The 20,762-nt window shown below is 48.1% G+C and overlaps 1 protein-coding gene across 1 annotated transcript in view; it reads right to left on the bottom strand.

The window, feature by feature from the left end:
* Positions 1–20,762, bottom strand: part of LOC140430325 (transcription initiation factor TFIID subunit 4-like) — a 510,261-nt gene that overhangs the window by 411,759 nt on the left and 77,740 nt on the right. Inside the window, exons 7-9 of the mRNA XM_072517772.1 lie at positions 16,372–16,461; positions 11,974–12,234; positions 4,580–4,673 (exon numbers count right to left, since the gene is read on the bottom strand). Of these exons, the coding sequence (XP_072373873.1) occupies positions 4,580–4,673; positions 11,974–12,234; positions 16,372–16,461 (445 nt within the window). The remainder of the gene's footprint in view (positions 1–4,579; positions 4,674–11,973; positions 12,235–16,371; positions 16,462–20,762) is intronic.

Raw genomic sequence — 20,762 nt, forward strand, 5'->3', positions numbered from 1 at the left:
TCCTACGCATCCCTTTCTTAACCTGACCTGGTCCACCACCTTCAAATATGTCTCCTGAAGCATGACCACGTCTGCCTTCAGTCCCTTTAAGTGCGCGAACACTCGGGCCCTCTTAACCGGCCCATTCAGGCCCCTCACATTCCAAGTTATTAGCCGGATTGGGGGGCTTCCCACCACACCCCCCACTGCCGACTAGCCATCTCCTTTTCTAGGCCAGTCCCGTGCCCGCGCCTCCCGCACCCTCCAGTCCCCCTCCCCGACCACCTCTTCTGTTTTCAGTTCCCCCTCGGCCAATGCAGCAGCAACCCTATTTCACCCCCCCTCCCCTGCCCCCCGCTAGATCCGTATCTAGCTGTTCTGTGCTGTACTGTTCTATGTTCTATGTTCTTTTGCTCCCCCCATAACACTCCCGTAAGTCAGCTGACTCCTGCTGACCGCGGCCTCCCCCGCCGTCCCATTGACTCCCCCAGTGTGGGAATCTCCCCTCCCCAGCAATCAGTGCGCGCTCCTCCACACCCCCCCTCCGTCCTTCCCTAGCGCGGGAAAAAGCCAGCGCTTTCCTGAGCTGGCCCCACCCCCTCTGGCGCCACTCCTGTTGTGGCCTTATCCCAATTCCCCCATCCCCGGGCCTCCCCTCCCTCCAGCACCGGCGCCCACACTCTCTCACAGTCTCCCCATCAGCTCTCTTCCCCCATCCCCATCCATCACCCAACCCGTGGAACATTCCCTACGCATAGTTAAAACCCTGTATACAACCGACAGCCCCCCCCACAACCACAAACCCTCGGTTTGAGTCCAATTTTTCAGTTTGTATAAAGGTCCAAGCCTCCTCAGGCATTTCGAAGTAGTGGTGTCGATCCTGAAATGTGACCCACAATCGCGCTGGCTGCAGCATTCCGTACCTCACCCCCTTCCGATGGAGCACCTCCTTGGCCCGATTAAAACCAGCTCTCTTCTTTGCCACCTCCGCACTCCAGTCCTGATAGATTAGGATCTCCGTATTCTCCCACCTGCTGCTCCGCTCTTTCTTGGTCCATCTCAAGACACTCTCTCTAGCCACGAAACGGTGAAACCTCACCACTACCGCCCTTGGCGGCTCGTTGGCTTTGGGTCTCCTCGCCAGGACCCGATGAGCCCCTTCTAGCTCCAGGGGACTCGGAGAGGCCCCCGCCCCCATCAGCGAGTTGAGCATCGTGCTCACATATGCCCCGGCATCGGCCCCCTCCACTCCTTCAGGGAGACCCAGAATCTGAAGATTCTTCCTCCTCGACCTGTTCTCCAGGTCCTCAAATCTTTCCGCCCACCTCTTGTGCAGCGCCTCGTGCGCCTCCACCTTCACCGCCAGGCCCAAGATCTCATCCTCGTTCTCCGTGGCTTTTTCCCGCACCTCCCGGATCGCTGCCCCGTGGGCCTTCTGGGTCTCCACTAACCCCTCGATCGCCGTCAGTATTGGCGCCAGCACCTCTTTCTTCAGCTCCTCAAAGCAGCGCCTGAGAAACTCCTGCTGCTCCGGCCCCCATGCCGCTTGATCTCCGCCCACCGCCATCTTGTTTTTTCTCCCTCGCACTTTTCGCTGCTCCAAAAATGCTTTTTTGACCGCTCCACTCCTGGTCCAATCCATATACTATGGGGGGTGGACCTTGCTATCACCTTCCCACACTGGAAGTCGTCGAAAAATTGCCGTTGGGGCTCCTCTGGAGAGCCCAAAAGTCAGTTTTAGCGGGAGCCGCCGAATGTGCGGCTTAGCTCCGCATAGCCGCAACCGAAGACCGGCCCCGGGTTTCATCACGGCCCCGGGTCACGGTCTGTGTGGAGTTTGCACATTCTCCACGGGTCTGCGTGGGTCTTACCCCACAACAATAATACTGCGGGAGGACACCTCGGAAGACTCATACAGCGAGGCAATATGGGTCAAGCTCAGGAATAGGCAGAGTGTGGTCACAATGTTGGGGGTTTACTATAGGCCTCGTGGCAGCCAATTCCAACGGGGTTAAAATGGATCTGGTTAAAATTAAAAAAGTTAAAATGAATCTGGCTCATTAGAAACAAAGATTAGGGCAAAGTGTAAACAGCACAATGAACCGTCTTTAAAGAGAAAAACGCTCAGGTACAACATACATTCAAACAAGGGGAATAAGGAAGCCAAACAAAGCCAAAGTATCCCTTGATTACACAAGAAATAGAGAGTAAGATGGAGCAGGAAAAGTGGGATATGAAACCTATCAAGTTAATAATAAGTGAGAACGAGGTTGATTTGTTTTTCATATAAATTTAAGAGTACCCAATTCTTTTTTTCCAATGAAGTGAAGATTTAGCACAGCCAATCCACGTAACCTGCACACCTTTTTGGGTTGTGGAATGAGACCCACGCAGACACGGGGGGAATGTGCAAACGCCACAGGGGCACTGACTCAGGGCCGGGATCGAACCTGGGTCCTTGGTGCCGTGATGCAGCAGTGCTAACCACTGAGCCATCAGGTTGATTATAGAAAGTTCATAGAAACAGTAAAACAAACAACAATGGAGAGTAGAGAGAGACTGTCAACTAATAAAGGGGAATTCAAGAGTCTTCGATCTAAATAGTATAAGGGTAGTTCGAGGAGGGGTGGGGCTGACTACGGATCAAAAGAAAAGACATTTACGCATTGAGTCAGAGGGCATGGCCGAGGAATGAAATAAGTCCTTTCAATCTGTCTTTACCGAGGAAGCATATGCTGTCACAATCATATTGAAGGAGGTGGTAATGAGTTACTGAATGGGCTAAAAATTGATCAAGAGGTGATACTAGAAAGGCTCACTGTACTTCAAGTTAAATAAGTCACCACTTGTGGCCTTAATATGCAACGGCCGAAGCTTTAGACTTCCCTCCCTGAACCTCTCCTCTTCTCTACCCTTCTTGCCTCATTAAGACGCTCCTTAAAAGCTACCTTTTTGACCAAGCTTTTTGCCATCTTTCCTGATGCCTTCAATGTCCAATTTTGCTTACCATGCTCCTGTGAAGCACCTCACAGCATTTCACCACTCTGAAGGCACAACATGAACCAAAGTTGTTGTTGGACAAGACACAGCATGACCACAGTACTGCACAAGTTAGAATCTCCACCAAAGAAAAGTGAAATGCAGAGCAACTGTCTGGAGATGAGTAAAGCAAGTTTACTGGGAACGCCGGCAGATCGGACATCTACAAACTCTCCTCTCTTTGGGTCAACTACCTCTCATATAAAACCGGTTCAGATCATTAACATGTCAGGTAGATCAAGATAAGAGATCAAATTTGTGTCATGTCCTTGGTGATGCATATCTATAACATCCCGACACATGGTACCATGGGCTGCTTTCCAACTCTCTACCCTGGAGGACAGTGGACAAATCTCAATAGATTTTTATACACTAAGGGTGGGGAAGTGGAGTTGATGTGTAAGATCAGCCATAATCTTACTGAATGGTGGGCAGGCTTGAAGGTCTACGCCTACTCCTAATGCTCTTACCTTATATTACCATGTGCTTGCCCTACCCAGTCTTCCATTCCATTTCACCCTACAGTTGCCAAAGATTTCACGTTTTGATTCCAAGACATCAACAAAGAAAGAAAAGGGCTGAAAAGAAATGAAAATTAAAAAAAGAAAAAGGAGCAAGAGATGGTCAGAGAATGCGACAGAGATAATAGGCCATGGACCTGAAACAATGACTCTGTTTCTCTCTCCACAGAGACGGGGGAGATGCTGGTATAGTTGTAACATCACTGGGCCAGTAACCAGGCTAATCCTCTGCGGACTCAGATTTAAACTTCACCATGTTATGGTGTTCGGGCCGGAAAGTGGAGCTGAGTCCACAAAAGATCAGCCATGATCTCATTGAATGGTGGAGCAGGCTCGAGGGGCCAGATGGCCTACTCCTGCTCCTAGTTCTTATGTTCTTATGTCAGCCATTGGAATTTAGATTAGATTATTAAAGTCCACAATTGAAAGTTACTCTCAGTGACGGTGATCATGAAACCCTCGATTCTTGTAACAGGTCATCTGCTTCCGCTTTCGGGAAAGAAATCGGTTGTCCTTACCTGGTCTGGCCTACATGTGACTCCAGCAATGTGGTTGACGGCTACCCATTCTCGCAAATAGCCTCACAAGTCACTCAGTTCAAGGGCAATTAGGAATGGGCAACAGGGCAGCACGGTAGCGCAGTGGTTAGCACTGCTGTCAAACAGCGGTCCAGGCTCTGGAGTTTGCACATTCTCCCCGTGTTTGCGTGCGTTTCGCCCCCACAACCCAAAAATATGTGCAGGGTAGGGGGATTGGCCACGCTAAATTGCCCCTTAATTGGAAAAATGAATTGGGTACACTAAATTTATTTTAAAAAAGAATGGGCAATGAACGCTGGCCTGGCTAGCGATGCCTACATCCCATCAAAGTATAAAATTAGATGCTCCCAGACCTGCTGAGTATTCTCAGCATTATTTTTATTTCCGATTTCCAACATCCAGGGTATTTCACTCTGGGGAGAGGTGGGGACTAGTCACCGAATAAGACTGAAATTGATGAGATGTTACCAACCACCAAATGCAGGCCATCGCTGATCATACCTGCTCTTATAGATGGGGTAATAACCACTGGCAATCTCACTTGAGCTCCTGGACCAGGTTGTCTTTTCACTGTCGGTACTGGGGACTGCACGATCTGTCAAAAAACAGGTGACATGAGAGATTGTACATAATAATTTTATTCATTTTATTCTTTATCCTTAATGGCTGAGGGCCTCACAGTCCACTTCATGGAACATAGAATTTACAGTGAAGGAGGCCATTCAGCCCATCGAGTTTGCACCAGCCCTTGGAAAGAGCACCCCACTTAAGCCCACAACTCCACCCTATCCCCGTAACCCAAAAACCCCACCCAAACCTTTTTGGGCACTAAGGGCAATTTAGCATGGTCAATCCACCTAACCTGCACATCTTTGGACTATGGGAGGAAACCGGAGCACCTGGAGGAAACCCACGCAGACAGGGGGAGGACGTGCAGACTCCGCACAGACAGTGACCCAGCGGGGAATCGAACCTGGAATCCTGGAGTTGTCATAGATTATCATAGAATTTATCATAGAATTTACAGTGCAGAAGGAGGCCATTTGGCCCATCGAGTCTGCACCGGCTCTTGGAAAGAGCACCCTACCCAAGTTCAGCACCTCCACCCTATCCCCATAACCCAGTAACCCCACCCAACACTAAGGGCAATTTTGGACACTAAGGGCAATTTATCATGACCAATCCACCTAACCCGCACATCTTTGGACTGTGGGAGGAAACCGGAGCACCCGGAGGAAACCCACGCACACACGGGGAGGATGTGCAGACTCCGCACAGACAGTGACCCAAGCCGGAATTGAACCTGGGACCCTGGAGCTGTGAAGCAACAGTGCTAGTCACTGTGCTACCGTGCCGTCCACTTGTGTCTGTTTTCTACTTGGCCTCCTGTGCACACTATGCAAGAGTAGATTTTGGGAGACTTTTTGTGCAGCCTCCTACATCCATACCTTGGCCCTGCATACGAGTCCTGATTATTGAGCACAAGGGTCAATGTATTGGAGGATTCGATGTTTCTCCTACATCTCACACAAGCATAATAATTCCCCAAATACGATGCACATTTGAAAAACAAGCCCCTTCTTCACCACGTAAAACCAACAAAACCCCACATGCTGCAGTTTAAATGCATAGCTTTTCAGTGAAGTACAATTCAACACTTCCTCCAAATGAAAATTCCTTCAGAAGCCTGCAGGTTAACTCTCAGCCAAAAGCAAAGGTTCACATTTCACCAAGGCAGCAAAATTAAATAAGAGGTTGTTTCTCAACATCATTCATCATTCAGTTAACACCAAGCACATTTATGAGCTTCTAAACGTTCCGCAGACCCACTGAAACAGTAGGTGCCCCACCTCCTGAGGCAGCGGCAAGAAAAAGAGAAAGCCAACCTGCCCATGACTCCCATCAAGTTGGACATCCTGCATCCCGCAACTTCACCATAAAGTCAGGGAATCCCGCCTCTGGCCTCTACCCCAAAAAAACAATTCCAACCACCTCACTCCCAACTCACCGTGAAACAGCATCACCCCACTCCCACTGTCCTGGTGAAACGGAGAGCACCACCGGCCCCCGCCCCCTCCACCACCACCACCACCACCACCACCACCCTCCTGTGGGATCTTCTGCACAGTAAATGAGTTTTTTTAGCTCCCCATTTATGTGATGATAGCCTGAGCGTGGGAACGGTCTATCATGCTCAAAACTGAAAGATCAAAGGATTTAGATGAACAAAGCTGGGACATCCGGTGACGATATGGAAGGAGTAGTCACACACCTTTTCGCCCAGTTTTTGGGGGGTGTTTGGGTTCAAACTTCACTAATTCGATGGGATAAGGTTCCCACACAAGGGAAATACCTAGAAAGTCCAGAGCAAGGAAGCCAGCAAGTAAAGTGTGGTCAGCAGATTCGGAAGCCTCTTGAGGCCCGTCTGCTGAGAAAAAGGCGGAGGCCGCAGCCCCGATTCCGGCCACTCCACTGACAGCCGAGGTGTTTCCAGGCAACGTTGCGGCGGAATTTCAGAAACAGCGGCTGGTCGTCTCCGAGGAACTCCACAAATCAATAGAAGAGGCCCCAGCTCCCATTCGGTCGAGTTGGCGAAGACTGAGGAGACGGTAAAGACGCATGGCGCAGTGTTACCGGGTGTGGAGGCCGCTCTCTCGAAGTCAAACAATCAGACTGTCTCCTTGGAGGCTGAGATGGCGATGTTGGCCGGTGATAATAAAGCACCGAGGTGCATCGGCTGGAGGATCGCCACAGGAGACCGAACCTTAGAATTGTGGGGCTGCCGGAGGGAACGAAGGGCCCAAATCCAACAGACTGCATCTCGAGGATGTTTGGGAAGCTGGCGGGGAGGGTGGCTCGACGTCTCCTCCCGAGCTGGGTCGATCCCAACCATCACTCAGGCAGAAGCCCCGTTCCGGCGAGCCACCACAGGAAATTATCGTGAGGTTCCATAGATAGCAGGAGAAGGAATGAGTCCTGAGACGGGCGAAGGATCAGCGAGGCTACAAACGGGTGGGCCACACCGTCAGCTTTATCAAGATGTGGGAGCGGAACTGACTAAAAGGCGGGGGGGGTGGGAGCATTTACCAAGGCCACGGTCACGTTGTATAAGAGTGAAGTTAGATTTGGGGTGGTATACCCTGCAAGCTACCAAGTGACTTACCATTGAATAAGACTCCAACGTGCCAGAGGAGACTGATACTTTTGTTTGGAAGCAGGGGCTGAGGCCGAAATAATTGAAATTTTTACTAGGTCTGTATTATTGGGGAGGACATGGGGACTTGTTGGGATTTCTTGGACAAGTTTTTATTTTCTTCATCTTGTATGGAATAAGTGTCTTTTCCTTGTTTACTAAAGTTGGATGTGGGCGGGGGCTGGCGGTTATGTCTTTACTCTGGGCAGGGGCCACTCTGCCAGCTGAAGAGGAGCGAAGTGGTGAGGGTAGCGGCAACTCATTATTATATTGCAGTTTTGACTCCTGGTGGCGGCGTGTAGGAGGATGTCGGGCAGTAGGTAGCTCCCGCATGGGTGCTTATTTTTTGGTCCTTTCTACTCGGTTCCCAGGGTTTCTTGTGGACAATTAGGCCAGTGGGCCGACGAATGGCAGATGGAGTTTAATTTAGATAAATGTGAGGTGATGCATTTTGGCAGATCGCATCAGGCCAGGACCTACTCAGTTAATGGTATGGTGTTGGGGAGAGTTATAGAACAAAGAGATCTAGGAGTACAGGTTCATAGCTCCTTGAAGGTGGAGTCGCAGGTGGACAGGGTGGTGAAGAAGGCATTCGGCATGCTTGGTTTCATTGGTCAGAACATTGAATACAGGAGTTGGGACGTCTTGTTGAAGTTGTACAAGACATTGATACGGCCACACTTGGAATACTGTGTGCAGTTCTGGTCACCCTATTATAGAAAGGATATTATTAAACTAGAAAGAGTGCAGAAAAGATTTACTAGGATGTTACTGGGACTTGATGGTTCGAGTTATAAGGAGAGGCTGGATAGACTGGGACTTTTTTCCCTGGAGCGTAGGAGGCTTAGGGGTGATCTTATAGAGGTCTATAAAATAATGAGGGGCATAGATAAGTTAGATAGTCAACATCTTTTCCCAAAGGTAGGGGAGTCTAAAACTAGAGGGCATAGGTTTAAGGTGAGAGGGGAGAGATTCAGAAGGGCCCAGAGGGGCAATTTCTTCACTCAGAGGGTAGTGAGTGTCTGGAATGGGCTGCCAGAGGTAGTAGTAGAGGCGGGTACAATTGTGTCTTTTAAAAAGCATTTAGATAGTCACATGGGTAAGATGGGTATAGAGGGTTATGGGCCAAGTGCGGGCAACTGGGACTAGCTTAATGGTAAAAACTGGGCGGCATGGACTGGTTGGGCCGAAGGGCCTGTTTCCATGCTGTAAACTTCTATGATTCTATGTTTCTATAACTCTGCCCATAAGAAAGCAGAAGGATACTGATGTGGAAGTATTTCAAAAAAGGCTGTAACTAAGTCTGCAGATGGAAATTCTTCAACTGGCTCGGAGACTTGGCAGTGAACCTCAGCAGCGACGATGGCAGCGCCGGCTCCGGTAGTTACCGCCGCCCCAATCATGGCAGACATGTTAACTGGAGCACTGGCTCCTGAATTGAAAAGCATTTTGAGGGACAATGGAGAGTGATGTCCGATACACTCTGTAAATCGATTGAGGAGGCTGTGGATCCTGTCCACGAAAAGTTGGAGAAGACTTTTGGAGCTGGGAAGGAGCATGGCGAGATGCTGAAGGGGATGGAGGTGGCTCTGGCAAGGCACAGCGACCAAATTATCTCGCTGGAGGCAGAGATCTTGCCGGGGGAGGAGAAGAATAAGAATCTGAGGGCGAAAGTAGAATGACCTGGAAAATTAATCGAGGAGACATAACCTCAGAGTAGTGGGGATAGCGTAGGGCATGGCGGGCTGGTACCTACTGCACATTTTACGCAGATCTTCAGTAAGATGGTGGGGAAGGGTGTATTGGCATCCCCTCCAGAGCTGGACTGGGCCCATCGAACACTCCGACAGAAGCCTCGGGCAAATGAGCCACCCCGGGCAGTCAGTCAGATTTTACAGCTTCCAGGAGAAAGCACAGGTCCTGAACTGGGCCAGGGAGAATCGTGTTTTGAGGTGGGAAGGGAGCCACAATCAAATCGGTGCAGAACTTGCAAAGAAGCGGGCGGCCTTTAATAAGGTCAAAGCGGCTTTGTACCCTGCGAGGCTGCATGTTACCTTCGGGCCAATTCAGAGGAGGCCGAGGCTTTTGTTGCAGAACAGAGGGGTGTTGGGGTATTTTTTATACGTTGATTGTTATTTCTTTCTTTTGGGTGGGGATGGGATTGTCTTGCATAGGTTGTATGGTGGGAGGGGTGGGAGGTTAACTGTTCTGTGGGATATTGTTTAAGGCAGTATTTCTCTTTTCTTTGAAAATATATGGCTCCCGATGGGATCTTGCTTTTGGGAGGTGTTGAATTTTGTTGGATTTTTGTAACCAGGACAGGTAGGGGTGTTTCTTTCTCTTTTTTCTGCCCTAATAGGGGCTACCTCGCCAGCAGTAAATTTTTAACTAGCGAACTGGAGAGAGGTGAGGGGGTGCTGTGGCCTGTTGGACTTGTTTTTGTGTTTCAATGAGCCTAGCATTTTTGTTTTGTTGGGGGTTGTGCTTGGTTAGGAGGAGGTATTTTCTGAAATGTAATGAATATGGTTGTTTGGATGGGGGTTGATTCAGGGGCGGGGCAGGCGGGGGGGGGGGGGTTAGTTTTCTGACGGTGACCATTGGGTTTTCTTTGTTTCACTTTCTGAGTTGGTTTGGCAGCCAGCTTGGGTGGGCCTTCGGCCGACATCCTCTGGGCAGGCGCTTGATAATCCTTCCCGTTGGGAATGGCTGACACCGGGTTTGGGGGGGGGGGGGGGGGCTCCCGATTCAGTTGGTCACTTGCAAGAGGCCCAGTAAAAAGGTCAAGAGTTTTCTCCCACCTAATGAACGTGAGGGCTTATGCGCTGCTTTTGCAGGAGACTCACTTGCGGGTGAGGGGCCAGACCAGACAGCGGAAGGGGTGGGTGAGCCCAGGTCTTTCACTCAGGCTTCCACATTAGGGCTCAGGAGGCAGCAATTTTAATCAATAAACGGGTTGTTTTTTCGGTGGGCAAGGTTGTGGCAGACCCATACGGTAAATACGTGATGGTTACAGGGTCTTTGACAGGTATGTTGGTGGTATTAGTTTGCATATACGCCCCAAACTGGGACGATTAGAGCATTTATTCGGAGGATGTTGGCTTTGATTCAATAAAGTTACTGTGAAAAGCCCCTAGTCGCCACATTCCGGCGACTGTCCCAGTACACAGAGGTTGAATTCAGAATGGCCAAATTACCTAAGGCTGTCTTTCTATTAGTTGTATAGGACTTTGGTTAGGCCACATTTGGAATACTGCGTGCAGTTCTGGAAGCCACATTACCAGAAGGATGTGGATGCTTTAGAGAGGGTGCAGAGGAGGTTCACCAGGATGTTGCCTGGTATGGAGGGTGCTAGCTATGAAGAAAGGTTGAGTGGATTAGGATTGTTTTCGTTGGAAAGACTGAGGTTGAGGGGGGACCTGATTGAGGTCTACAAAATTATGAGAGGTATGGACAGGGTGGATAGCAACAAGCTTTTTCCAAGAGTGGGGGTGGCAATTACAAGGGTCAAGATTTCAAGGTGAGAGGGGGAAAGTTTAAGGGAGATGTGCGTGGAAAGTTTTTTACGCAGAGGGTGGTGGGTGCCTGGAACGCTTTGCCAGCGGAGGTGGTAGAGGCGGGCACAATAGCATCATTCAAGATGCATCTAGACAGATATGAACGGGCGGGGAACAGAGGGAAGTAGATCCTTGGAAAATAGAAGACAGTTTTAGACAAAGGATCTGGATCGGCACAGGCTGGGAGGGCCGAAGGGCCTGTTCCTGTGCTGTAACTTTCTTTGTTTGTTCTTTGTTATTACAATGCCTCTGAAAGGTAGCGTCAGAATCACATTTCAGAAATATCCTTTCCCTGTCGCGAGTAAGCACTGCGTGCGTGCACGGGTTATACTCTGTTGTGAGAGTTACTTTGTATATAATGGATGCAAGAGGAAATTCCAGAGAGGTAAAATCTTGTCCAACGAAGGATGTCAATTACTCTTTGGATAGATTGTACATCAAAGGCCCACAGTTACTGCTTGCGTCTTACACTCATTCCCGTGCACAAACTCCCCAATTAAAGATAAAACTCCAATGCCTGCTCCTTTTCATTTTAGTTTTTGACTGCCTTTTAGTCTGATGCCTTTCAAGGCCAAACCATGATGACTTTTGCATTCTGAAGTGCACTTTTACCCCTTTTTCAGCTTTATCTTCTGTTTTTTTTCAATCTTTCCAATTAAGGGGCAATTTAGCGCGGCCAATCCACCTGCCCTGCACATCTTTGGGTTGTGGGGGTGAGACTCGCGCAGACACGGGGAGAACGTACAAACTTCACACGGACAGTGACCCAGGGCCGGGATCGAACCCGGGTGCTCAGCCTCGTGAGGCAGCAGTGCTAACCCACTGCGCCACCACTTTTTCCAGCATTTTAACCTCTATTCACAGGCTGTTAAAACAATTGGCTTCTCCTTTCCAACTGCGGTACCGTTCCTCACCCTCACCTATTGCTTTTCCCTACTCCCCACGTGTTTTGGCAGGTCATGCCAATCAAAATCTAACCATGGAGTTTTTAAGTTGCCTTCTCTCTTCTCTATGCCAATGGATCTTGTTTGGACTTCCAGTGTTCTGTCTTTATTTCAGATTTCCAGGAGTCAGTTTAACCTTTTAAGCCCCCAAATTGTCCCTTTGTTTACTGCCCTGTTTATCTGTTACCCCAGGTCACCACGTACCAGATGTGTGCTCCGCCCTTGCTGTGCTGCGTTGATCTGTGCCTCTGTCACTGCATTTGTCCCTGAGACTCCGTTATTGCTGATTGGTTGTCGTATTCGTACAGATGGTCCGGCCACAACCGCGTTGACAGTCACTGTCGACTGTGGTGCAGATGTGGTCTGTGCAGGGGCCTCTACCTGTGGCTGCTGAGGTTGCTGATTTACCTGCAGGATGCACTGCTGATTGTGGACCAGGGACTGCCTCAAGGCTGGCAAACTTTTCTGTGGGAAGACAACAAGCAGGCCCTGTTTAAATGATAATTCAACTGGCAAATGTTTCTTTTTAAACAAGCTGTACGCCCGCTGTTAAAACATGTTGAACCATGCACAAGAACGTTTGACACAGGGAAAAGGACAAAGGCTTAATAAACATTGAACATTCTAATCTCTTCCTCAAGATTTAGGGGGCTGACTAGAATCTCTGTCCCAGACCAAATCTCCAACAAATGTATAAATTCCCGATCTCAGTCACAACGGCAGACAAAGATTTCTGAACAGCGAGGAAATGGCGTCCAGAACTGCTTAAAACCTTGCAAAGGATAAGTGGAGACTCAGTCTCTTCCCTATTATTCATGTGCATCCGGGGGAATGCCTGCAGATTGCAAACTTGAGAGCTGAGAGAAATACACCCCACTTGATCCTCTCTTCTCCGAATGTTAACACATCCACTTTCCAGCAGGCAGTCGTCAGCAACTGAAACTCTCCTTCATCTTCTTCAGCAGCACTGGATCGATCTAGCATCCCCACTGCTCTCAGAGAATCATAGAACTTACAGTGAAGGAGGCCATTCGGCCCATCGAGTGTTCATTGGCCCTTGGAAAGAGCACCCTACTTTTTTCTTATTTAGACGGGGCAGAGTTTGTAAGGAGCATCCAGGAGGGCTTCTTAAAACAATATGTAAACAGTCCAACTAGGGAAGGGGCGGTACTGGACCTGGTATTGGGGAATGAGCCCGGCCAGGTGGTAGATGTTTCAGTAGGGGAGCATTTCGGTAACAGTGACCACAATTCAGTAAGTTTTAAAGTACTGGTGGACAAGGATAAGAGTGGTCCGAGGATGAATGTGCTAAATTGGGGGAAGGCTAATTATAACAATATTAGGCGGGAACTGAAGAACATAGATTGGGGGCGGATGTTTGAGGGCAAATCAACATCTGACATGTGGGAGGCTTTCAAGTGTCAGTTGAAAGGAATACAGGACAGGCATGTTCCTGTGAGGAAGAAAGATAAATACGGCAATTTTCGGGAACCTTGGATGACGAGTGATATTGTAGGCCTCGTCAAAAAGAAAAAGGAGGCATTTGTCAGGGCTAAAAGGCTGGGAACAGACGAAGCCTGTGTGGCATATAAGGAAAGTAGGAAGGAACTTAAGCAAGGAGTCAGGAGGGCTAGAAGGGGTCATGAAAAGTCATTGGCAAATAGGGTTAAGGAAAATCCCAAGGCTTTTTACACTTACATAAAAAGCAAGAGGGTAGCCAGGGAAAGGGTTGGCCCACTGAAGGATAGGCAAGGGAATCTATGTGTGGAGCCAGAGGAAATGGGCGAGGTACTAAATGAATACTTTGCATCAGTATTCACCAAAGAGAAGGAATTGGTAGATGTTGAGTCTGGAGAAGGGGGTGTAGATAGCCTGGGTCACATTGTGATCCAAAAAGACGAGGTGTTGGGTGTCTTAAAAAATATTAAGGTAGATAAGTCCCCAGGGCCGGATGGGATCTACCCCAGAATACTGAAGGAGGCTGGAGAGGAAATTGCTGAGGCCTTGACAGAAATCTTTGGATCCTCGCTGTCTTCAGGGGATGTCCTGGAGGACTGGAGAATAGCCAATGTTGTTCCTCTGTTTAAGAAGGGTGGCAGGGATAATCCCGGGAACTACAGGCCGGTGAGCCTTACTTCAGTGGTAGGGAAATTACTGGAGAGAATTCTTCGAGACAGGATCTACTCCCATTTGGAAGCAAATGGACGTATTAGTGAGAGGCAGCACGGTTTTGTGAAGGGGAGGTCGTGTCTCACTAACTTGATAGAGTTTTTCGAGGAGGTCACTAAGATGATTGATGCAGGTAGGGCAGTAGATGTTGTCTATATGGACTTCAGTAAGGCCTTTGACAAGGTCCCTCATGGTAGACTAGTACAAAAGGTGAAGTCACACGGGATCAGGGGTGAGCTGGCAAGGTGGATACAGAACTGGCTAGGCCATAGAAGGCAGAGGGTAGCAATGGAGGGATGCTTTTCTAATTGGAGGGCTGTGACCAGTGGTGTTCCACAGGGATCAGTGCTGGGACCTTTGCTCTTTGTAGTATATATAAATGATTTGGAGGAAAATGTAACTGGTCTGATTAGTAAGTTTGCAGACGACACAAAGGTTGGTGGAATTGCGGATAGCGATGAGGACTGTCTGAGGATACAGCAGGATTTAGATTGTCTGGAGACTTGGGCGGAGAGATGGCAGATGGAGTTTAACCTGGACAAATGTGAGGTAATGCATTTTGGAAGGGCTAATGCAGGTAGGGAATATACAGTGAATGGTAGAACCCTCAAGAGTATTGAAAGTCAAAGAGATCTAGGAGTACAGGTCCACAGATCACTGAAAGGGGCCACACAGGTGGAGAAGGTAGTCAAGAAGGCATACGGCATGCTTGCCTTCATTGGCCGGGGCATTGAGTATAAGAATTGGCAAGTCATGTTGCAGCTGTATAGAACCTTAGTTAGGCCACACTTGGAGTATAGTGTTCAATTCTGGTCGCCACACTACCAGAAGGATGTGGAGGCTTTAGAGAGGGTGCAGAAGAGATTTACCAGAATGTTGCCTGGTATGGAGGGCATAAGCTATGAGGAGCGATTGAATAAACTCGGTTTGTTCTCACTGGAACGAAGGAGGTTGAGGGGCGACCTGATAGAGGTATACAAAATCATGAGGGGCATAGACAGAGTGGATAGTCAGAGGCTTTTCCCCAGGGTAGAGGGGTCAATTACTAGGGGGCATAGGTTTAAGGTGAGAGGGGCAAAGTTTAGAGTAGATGTACGAGGCAAGTTTTTTACGCAGAGGGTAGTGGGTGCCTGGAACTCACTACCGGAGGAGGTAGTGGAGGCAGGGACGATAGGGACATTTAAGGGGCATCTTGACAAATATATGAATAGGATGGGAATAGAAGGATACGGACCCAGGAAGTGTAGAAGATTGTAGTTTAGTCGGGCAGTATGGTCGGCACGGGCTTGGAGGGCCGAAGGGCCTGTTCCTGTGCTGTACATTTCTTTGTTCTTTGTTCTTTGTTCTTTGTACAGTGCCCAATTCATTTTTTCCAATTAAGGGGCAATTTAGCGTGGCCATTCCATCTACTCTGCACATCTTTTGGGTTTTGGGGGTGAAACCCACGCAGACACGGGGAGAATGTGCAAACTCCACATGGACAGTGACCCAGAGCCGGGATCAAACCTGGGACCTCAGCGCTGTGGGGCAGCAATGCTAACCACTGCACCACTGAGCGTCCCAGAGCACCCTACTTAAGCCCACACCTCCACCCTATCCCCATAACTCAGTCACCCCACCTGACCTTTTTGGACACTAAGGGCAATTTAGCATGGTCAATCCACCTAACCCGCACATCTTTGGACTGTGGGAGGAAGCCGGAGCACCCGGAGGAAACCCACAGAGACACAGGGAGAACGTGCAGACTCCACACAGACAACGACCCAAGCCGGGAATCAAACCTGGGACCCTGGAGTTGTGAAGCAACAGTGCTAACCACTGTGCTACCGTGCCGCCCAATTACCGAAAATAAATTGAAGACAGAACCAGGACTGAAACTGGGAATTTGGTGTTCAAGCTCAGCTACAAGTTTCAGAAGCACCAATCTCTTCCACCCTCTTCAGCTCCCGACCACCCCCAAGATATGACAGCTGCTCAAAACAACAAAGTGCAAGTTCACAACCTCAACACAATCCCAAGTGTAGGTATGTCACCCATAATTCTAGTCGATGTGATGCCAGCTGGATTTCAGATCGGAAAGTCACTCCCTCCTCAGATCCCTGTGCAGACAGGCTCTCATACTGCACCCACAATGTGGAATCCATCCTCAGCCTTTACCCACACTAATTCAGTAACTTCTGCTCGTGACTACGATAAGAAATCAAAATGTCACTCTTCTGAGAATTGGGTTAAACTATATGACTAAACTCAGCTTCACGCCTTCTCTAATCTGTCCTGGGAGAGTGCAATGGGAGATTTACTCTGCATCCAGCATGGTTTTCTTACTATGAAAGAAGCTGCAGAGTGTCCAATTCTTATCGGACCTGTAGATGTACATAAAGCGCACACAGATCGCCGTTAAAAATATACATCCTGTTTCTACTCGTACCACACCTTGAGAAAAGGCACCAGGTATGGCTGTGGGGACGATTTAAGCTCTGACTGAAGTCGGTTTGTGAACTCTTCTGGTTCAATCTTAGAGTCCTTCAAAAGAGAAAAACAGTTAGGATTTTTCATAGTCAGCAACATGTCTAATTTCAGGCTATTTTATCCATTTCTCTTCGGATTGGATTGCCATGCGGTTCAAAGGGTAGCGGAAACTGGAAACATCCCCCCCTCCCACACCGAGTACCACCCAGTGTCCCCACTTAGCCACCACAAAGACTGTGAAGATTGGGAGTCAACTCGAGCTTCCAAGACCGAGTTCAAGCAAATCTTACTGGACAAGGCTATCAAGGAACATTCATAGATTCATAGAACATACAGTGCAGAAGGAGGCCATTCGGCCCATCGAGTCTGCACCGACACACTTAAGCCCTCACTTCCACCCTATCCCATTAACCCAAATAGCCAATAATCCCTCCTAACCTTTTGGTCACTAAGGGCAATTTATCATGGCCAATCCACCTAACCTGCACGTCTTTGGACTGTGGGAGGAAACCGGAGCACCCGGAGGAAACCCACGCACACACGGGGAGGACGTGCAGACTCCGCACAGACAGTGACCCACCGGGGAATCGAACCTGGGACCCTGGCGCTGTGAAGCCACAGTGCTATCCACTTCCCGTAACAGCCTCCCCGAACAGGTGCCGGAATGTGGCGACTAGGGGCTTTTCACAGTAGCTTCATTGACTTGTGACAGTACTTGTGACAATAAGCGATTTTCATTTCATTTTCTCATTTCACTTGTGCTACCGTGCTGCCTAAGTGGGGAGAATGGACTTATGGGACAGATCAGTAATGATCCAACACAATGACAGAACAGGCTTGACAGGCTGAATGGTCATCTTGTGTTCCAATGTCTCTTGTACTAATCATATAGATCCCCTCAACCATTTCAGCTTCACAGTGTGGAGTCTGCATTGTACCGTTATCGCCCCCTCCATTTAATCTTCGGGAATCCATGCTGTATCTCCTCCATGGCTCCAAAATTTGTTGGAGCGTACCTGCACTCAGTTCTTTTATTGCCAACTTGGTTATATTTCTATTGTTATTTTCAACCAAACCTGTCACTTTACCTTTATTCATGTTTAACTGTTCAAGAATTCAACAGCAGCGACAAATGTCATTCATTCCACCCCCCATGTCCAGATGTTTTCTGACTGGAGGAGTACGAAGCCAAGTGCATGTCTCTGGGTCTCATCACCAGCTCCCTCTTGTGAGAAAAGTTATTCATTCTGTGACAAATGGCGGGTTTTAGGAATTTGTTTTTTAAATGTGGGGACAACTTAAGGTTCAAAAGCCTGGGGGTATAGTGTGTTTGACTGCAGTGATCACGGTTTTAAAATAATTTTGTTTTGCTTCTAGGAAACTGCAGGTGAAATTGACCAGAAGAATGTGAATTGACTGGGGAAGTCCCTGGGGAGTTAATGTGCCGCCTGCAGAGATAATGCCCAGGAATCTCCGATTGGAAGGCTATATTCTCCCACCAGAACTGAATTACACTCGTTTTACGATCCACTTGTGGTCATAAAGCAGGATGCAAGTCAGTGTTTCGTGCCATGCAAATCAATGCATGGCATGGAATACAAGGGAATTCCTACGGGAATTCCAATATTGGGCCGCCATCTTGAGCTGACGTCCCAATAGTGGAGTTTCGTGGCCAGCACCCCCGCGCGCAAATCGGTCCCAAACCCAAAACATTCCCTCCCACCCTCGGATTGTCTGGGTGCCCCCCCACCCCAATTATAGGGGTGACCCAACTCCCCCACCACCACGGACCCCTGTACTTGGGGTCCCCCCCTCCACACAGGGACCACTGTTAAAGGGGGACCTCAAAGTAAAGAGAGGCAGGTGCAGTGAAATCACATCACATGTAATTGGAATGCACTTAGTGCAACCTATATCTCTTTGAGTTGGTCAATACAGAGAATTCCACTGAAATTGTTTTTCAGCTTGAGGAGATGAGGTCATTGCTGGGTGAAGCCCAAGAAAGCAGAGAACCAGTGAATTTGGAGATGCTTTGAGAGAGGGAGCTGAGTTCTGATCTGCCTGACTCTGAGTTCACAAGGCTTTCCCAGTAGGATAGTTTAAAAAAAAGTAATAATATTCTAAAACAGACTCTAAACTCGAGTCTGAAGACAAGGAAGAGGCTGAAACAACCCAGTTGAAGCAGCTATTTGAAGATATTCAGCCAGAGTCTGAAGGGGTTCTATAAAGTAAAGTATTACTCTATGCCCTCCTAATTTTAAGATGGGTTAAGTTTCTTTTCCTTTTCTTGAATGGGAAATTGTATCATTTTGTCAAGAGATAAATGTAAGCTGTTCTTTTCAGTTGTGAAGTTAAAAGTTTAAAGTGTATTCGTGATAAAGTTTAATTTTAGAAATACCAATGCCCTATTTTGTTCATGCAATCACTTCTGGAGCGTGTCATTCTTTCCACACAGTCTTAAAATAAACTAAAATATTGAGGTTTTGGTCCAGTTTCCTAGGCACTGTTGGGGTCTGGCCTGGGATTGTAATAATTCCCACTCTGTGCTTTCCACTCATTAGTTTTGTAAATAAGCACGCTATCAGGTGCTTTTTGAAACTCAAATACTTCAGTAGATTACACAGTGACAGGCAGCACAGTATTGGAGCCTCTTACTAACTACCACTCGTGCGTGCATGCATTGGAGGAGTACAATGCAACAATATGATTATATTCATATTTAATGCTGTAATGTTTTGCTCAGGCACAGACTTTGTCCCTTACATAGTGCAAGTACATTATTTGCCTTTTCAGAAACACAGACACAATAACCTGTACAGTCCATTTAAAATAGGCAGCAGCCATCAGCAAATCCAGAAAATGCAGTCCACATTCAGGCTAACCTCACGAAGAAACATGGAAAATAGGAGCAGGAGGAGGCCATTGGCCTTTCGAGCCCGCTCACCCATTCATTACGACCATGGTTGAACATCCAGCTCAGGAGCCTGTTCCTCTTTACCCTCCCCCATATTCTTCGATCCCTTTCGCCTCAAGAGCTACATGTAACTCCTTGAGAACAAACAACGTTTTGGGCTCAACTGCTTTCTGTGGTAACAAATTCCACAGGCTCATCACTCTCTGGGTGAATAAATTTCTCTGAACCTTAGTCCTAAATGGTCTGCGTTGTATCGTCAGACCCTGGTTCTGGAGAACTCCCCCACCATCAGGAACATCCTTCCTGCATCTACCCTGTCTAGCCTTGTTAGAATTTCATAGGTTATGAGATTCCCCCCCTCATACTTCTCCAAAGTCCAGCGAGTATAATCCTAACTGACTCAATCTCTCCTCATACGTCAGTCCTGCCATCCCAGGAATCAGTCTGGTAAACCTTCGCTGCACTCGCTCTGGAGCAAGAACATCCTTCCTCAGACGAGACCCCAACTGCACACAATATTCCAGGTGTGGCCTCACCAAGGCCCTTGATAATTGCAGCAAGACATCCCTGCTCCTGTACTCGAACCCTCTTGCTATGAAGGTCAGCATACCATTTGATTTCTTTATCGCCTGCTGTACCTGCATGCTTACCTTCAGTGAATTATGTACAAGGACACCCAGGTCTCATTGTGCATTCCCCTCTCTCAATCTGTAGCCATTCAGATAAGAATCTGCCTTCCTGTTTTTGCTATCAAAGTGGATAACCTCACATTTATCCGCATTGTACTGCATCTGCTGTGCATTTTTCCCACTCGCTAAACTTGTCCAAATCGCACTGAAGGATTTCTGCATCCTCCTCACAGTTCACCCTCCCATCCAGCTTTGTGTCATCTGAAAATTTGGAGATATTACATTTAGTTCCTGAATCTAAATCATTAATATATATTGTGAATAGCTGGGCTCCGAGCACCAACCCCTGCGGTACCCCACTAGTCACTGCCTTCCATTTGGAAAAAGGCCCAATTATTCCTACTCTGTTTCCCCTCTGCCAACCAGTTTTCTATCCATCTCAATACACTTCCCCCAATCCCATGTGCTTTAATTTTACATGTTAATCTCTTATGTGGGACTTTGTCAAAAGCCTTCTTAAAGTTCAAATAAACACATCCACTGTCTCTTTCTCATCAACTCTACCAGCTACATCCTCGAAGAATTCCAGAAGATTTGTCAAGCATGATTTCTCTTTCAGAAATCCATGCTGATTGTCCAATCCTGCCAAGTGCTCTGCTATTAAATCTTTTATAATGAACGCTAGCATTTTCTGCACTGTTGATTCTATGATTTTCCCCACTACCGGCAGCAGGCTGACTGGTCTATAATTCTCTGTTTTCTCTCTACCTCCCTTTTTAAATAGTGGGGTTACATTAGCTATGCTCTTAGCT

Source organism: Scyliorhinus torazame, chromosome 10 (assembly GCF_047496885.1).
Source record: "Scyliorhinus torazame isolate Kashiwa2021f chromosome 10, sScyTor2.1, whole genome shotgun sequence".
Classification (NCBI taxonomy): domain Eukaryota; kingdom Metazoa; phylum Chordata; class Chondrichthyes; order Carcharhiniformes; family Scyliorhinidae; genus Scyliorhinus; species Scyliorhinus torazame.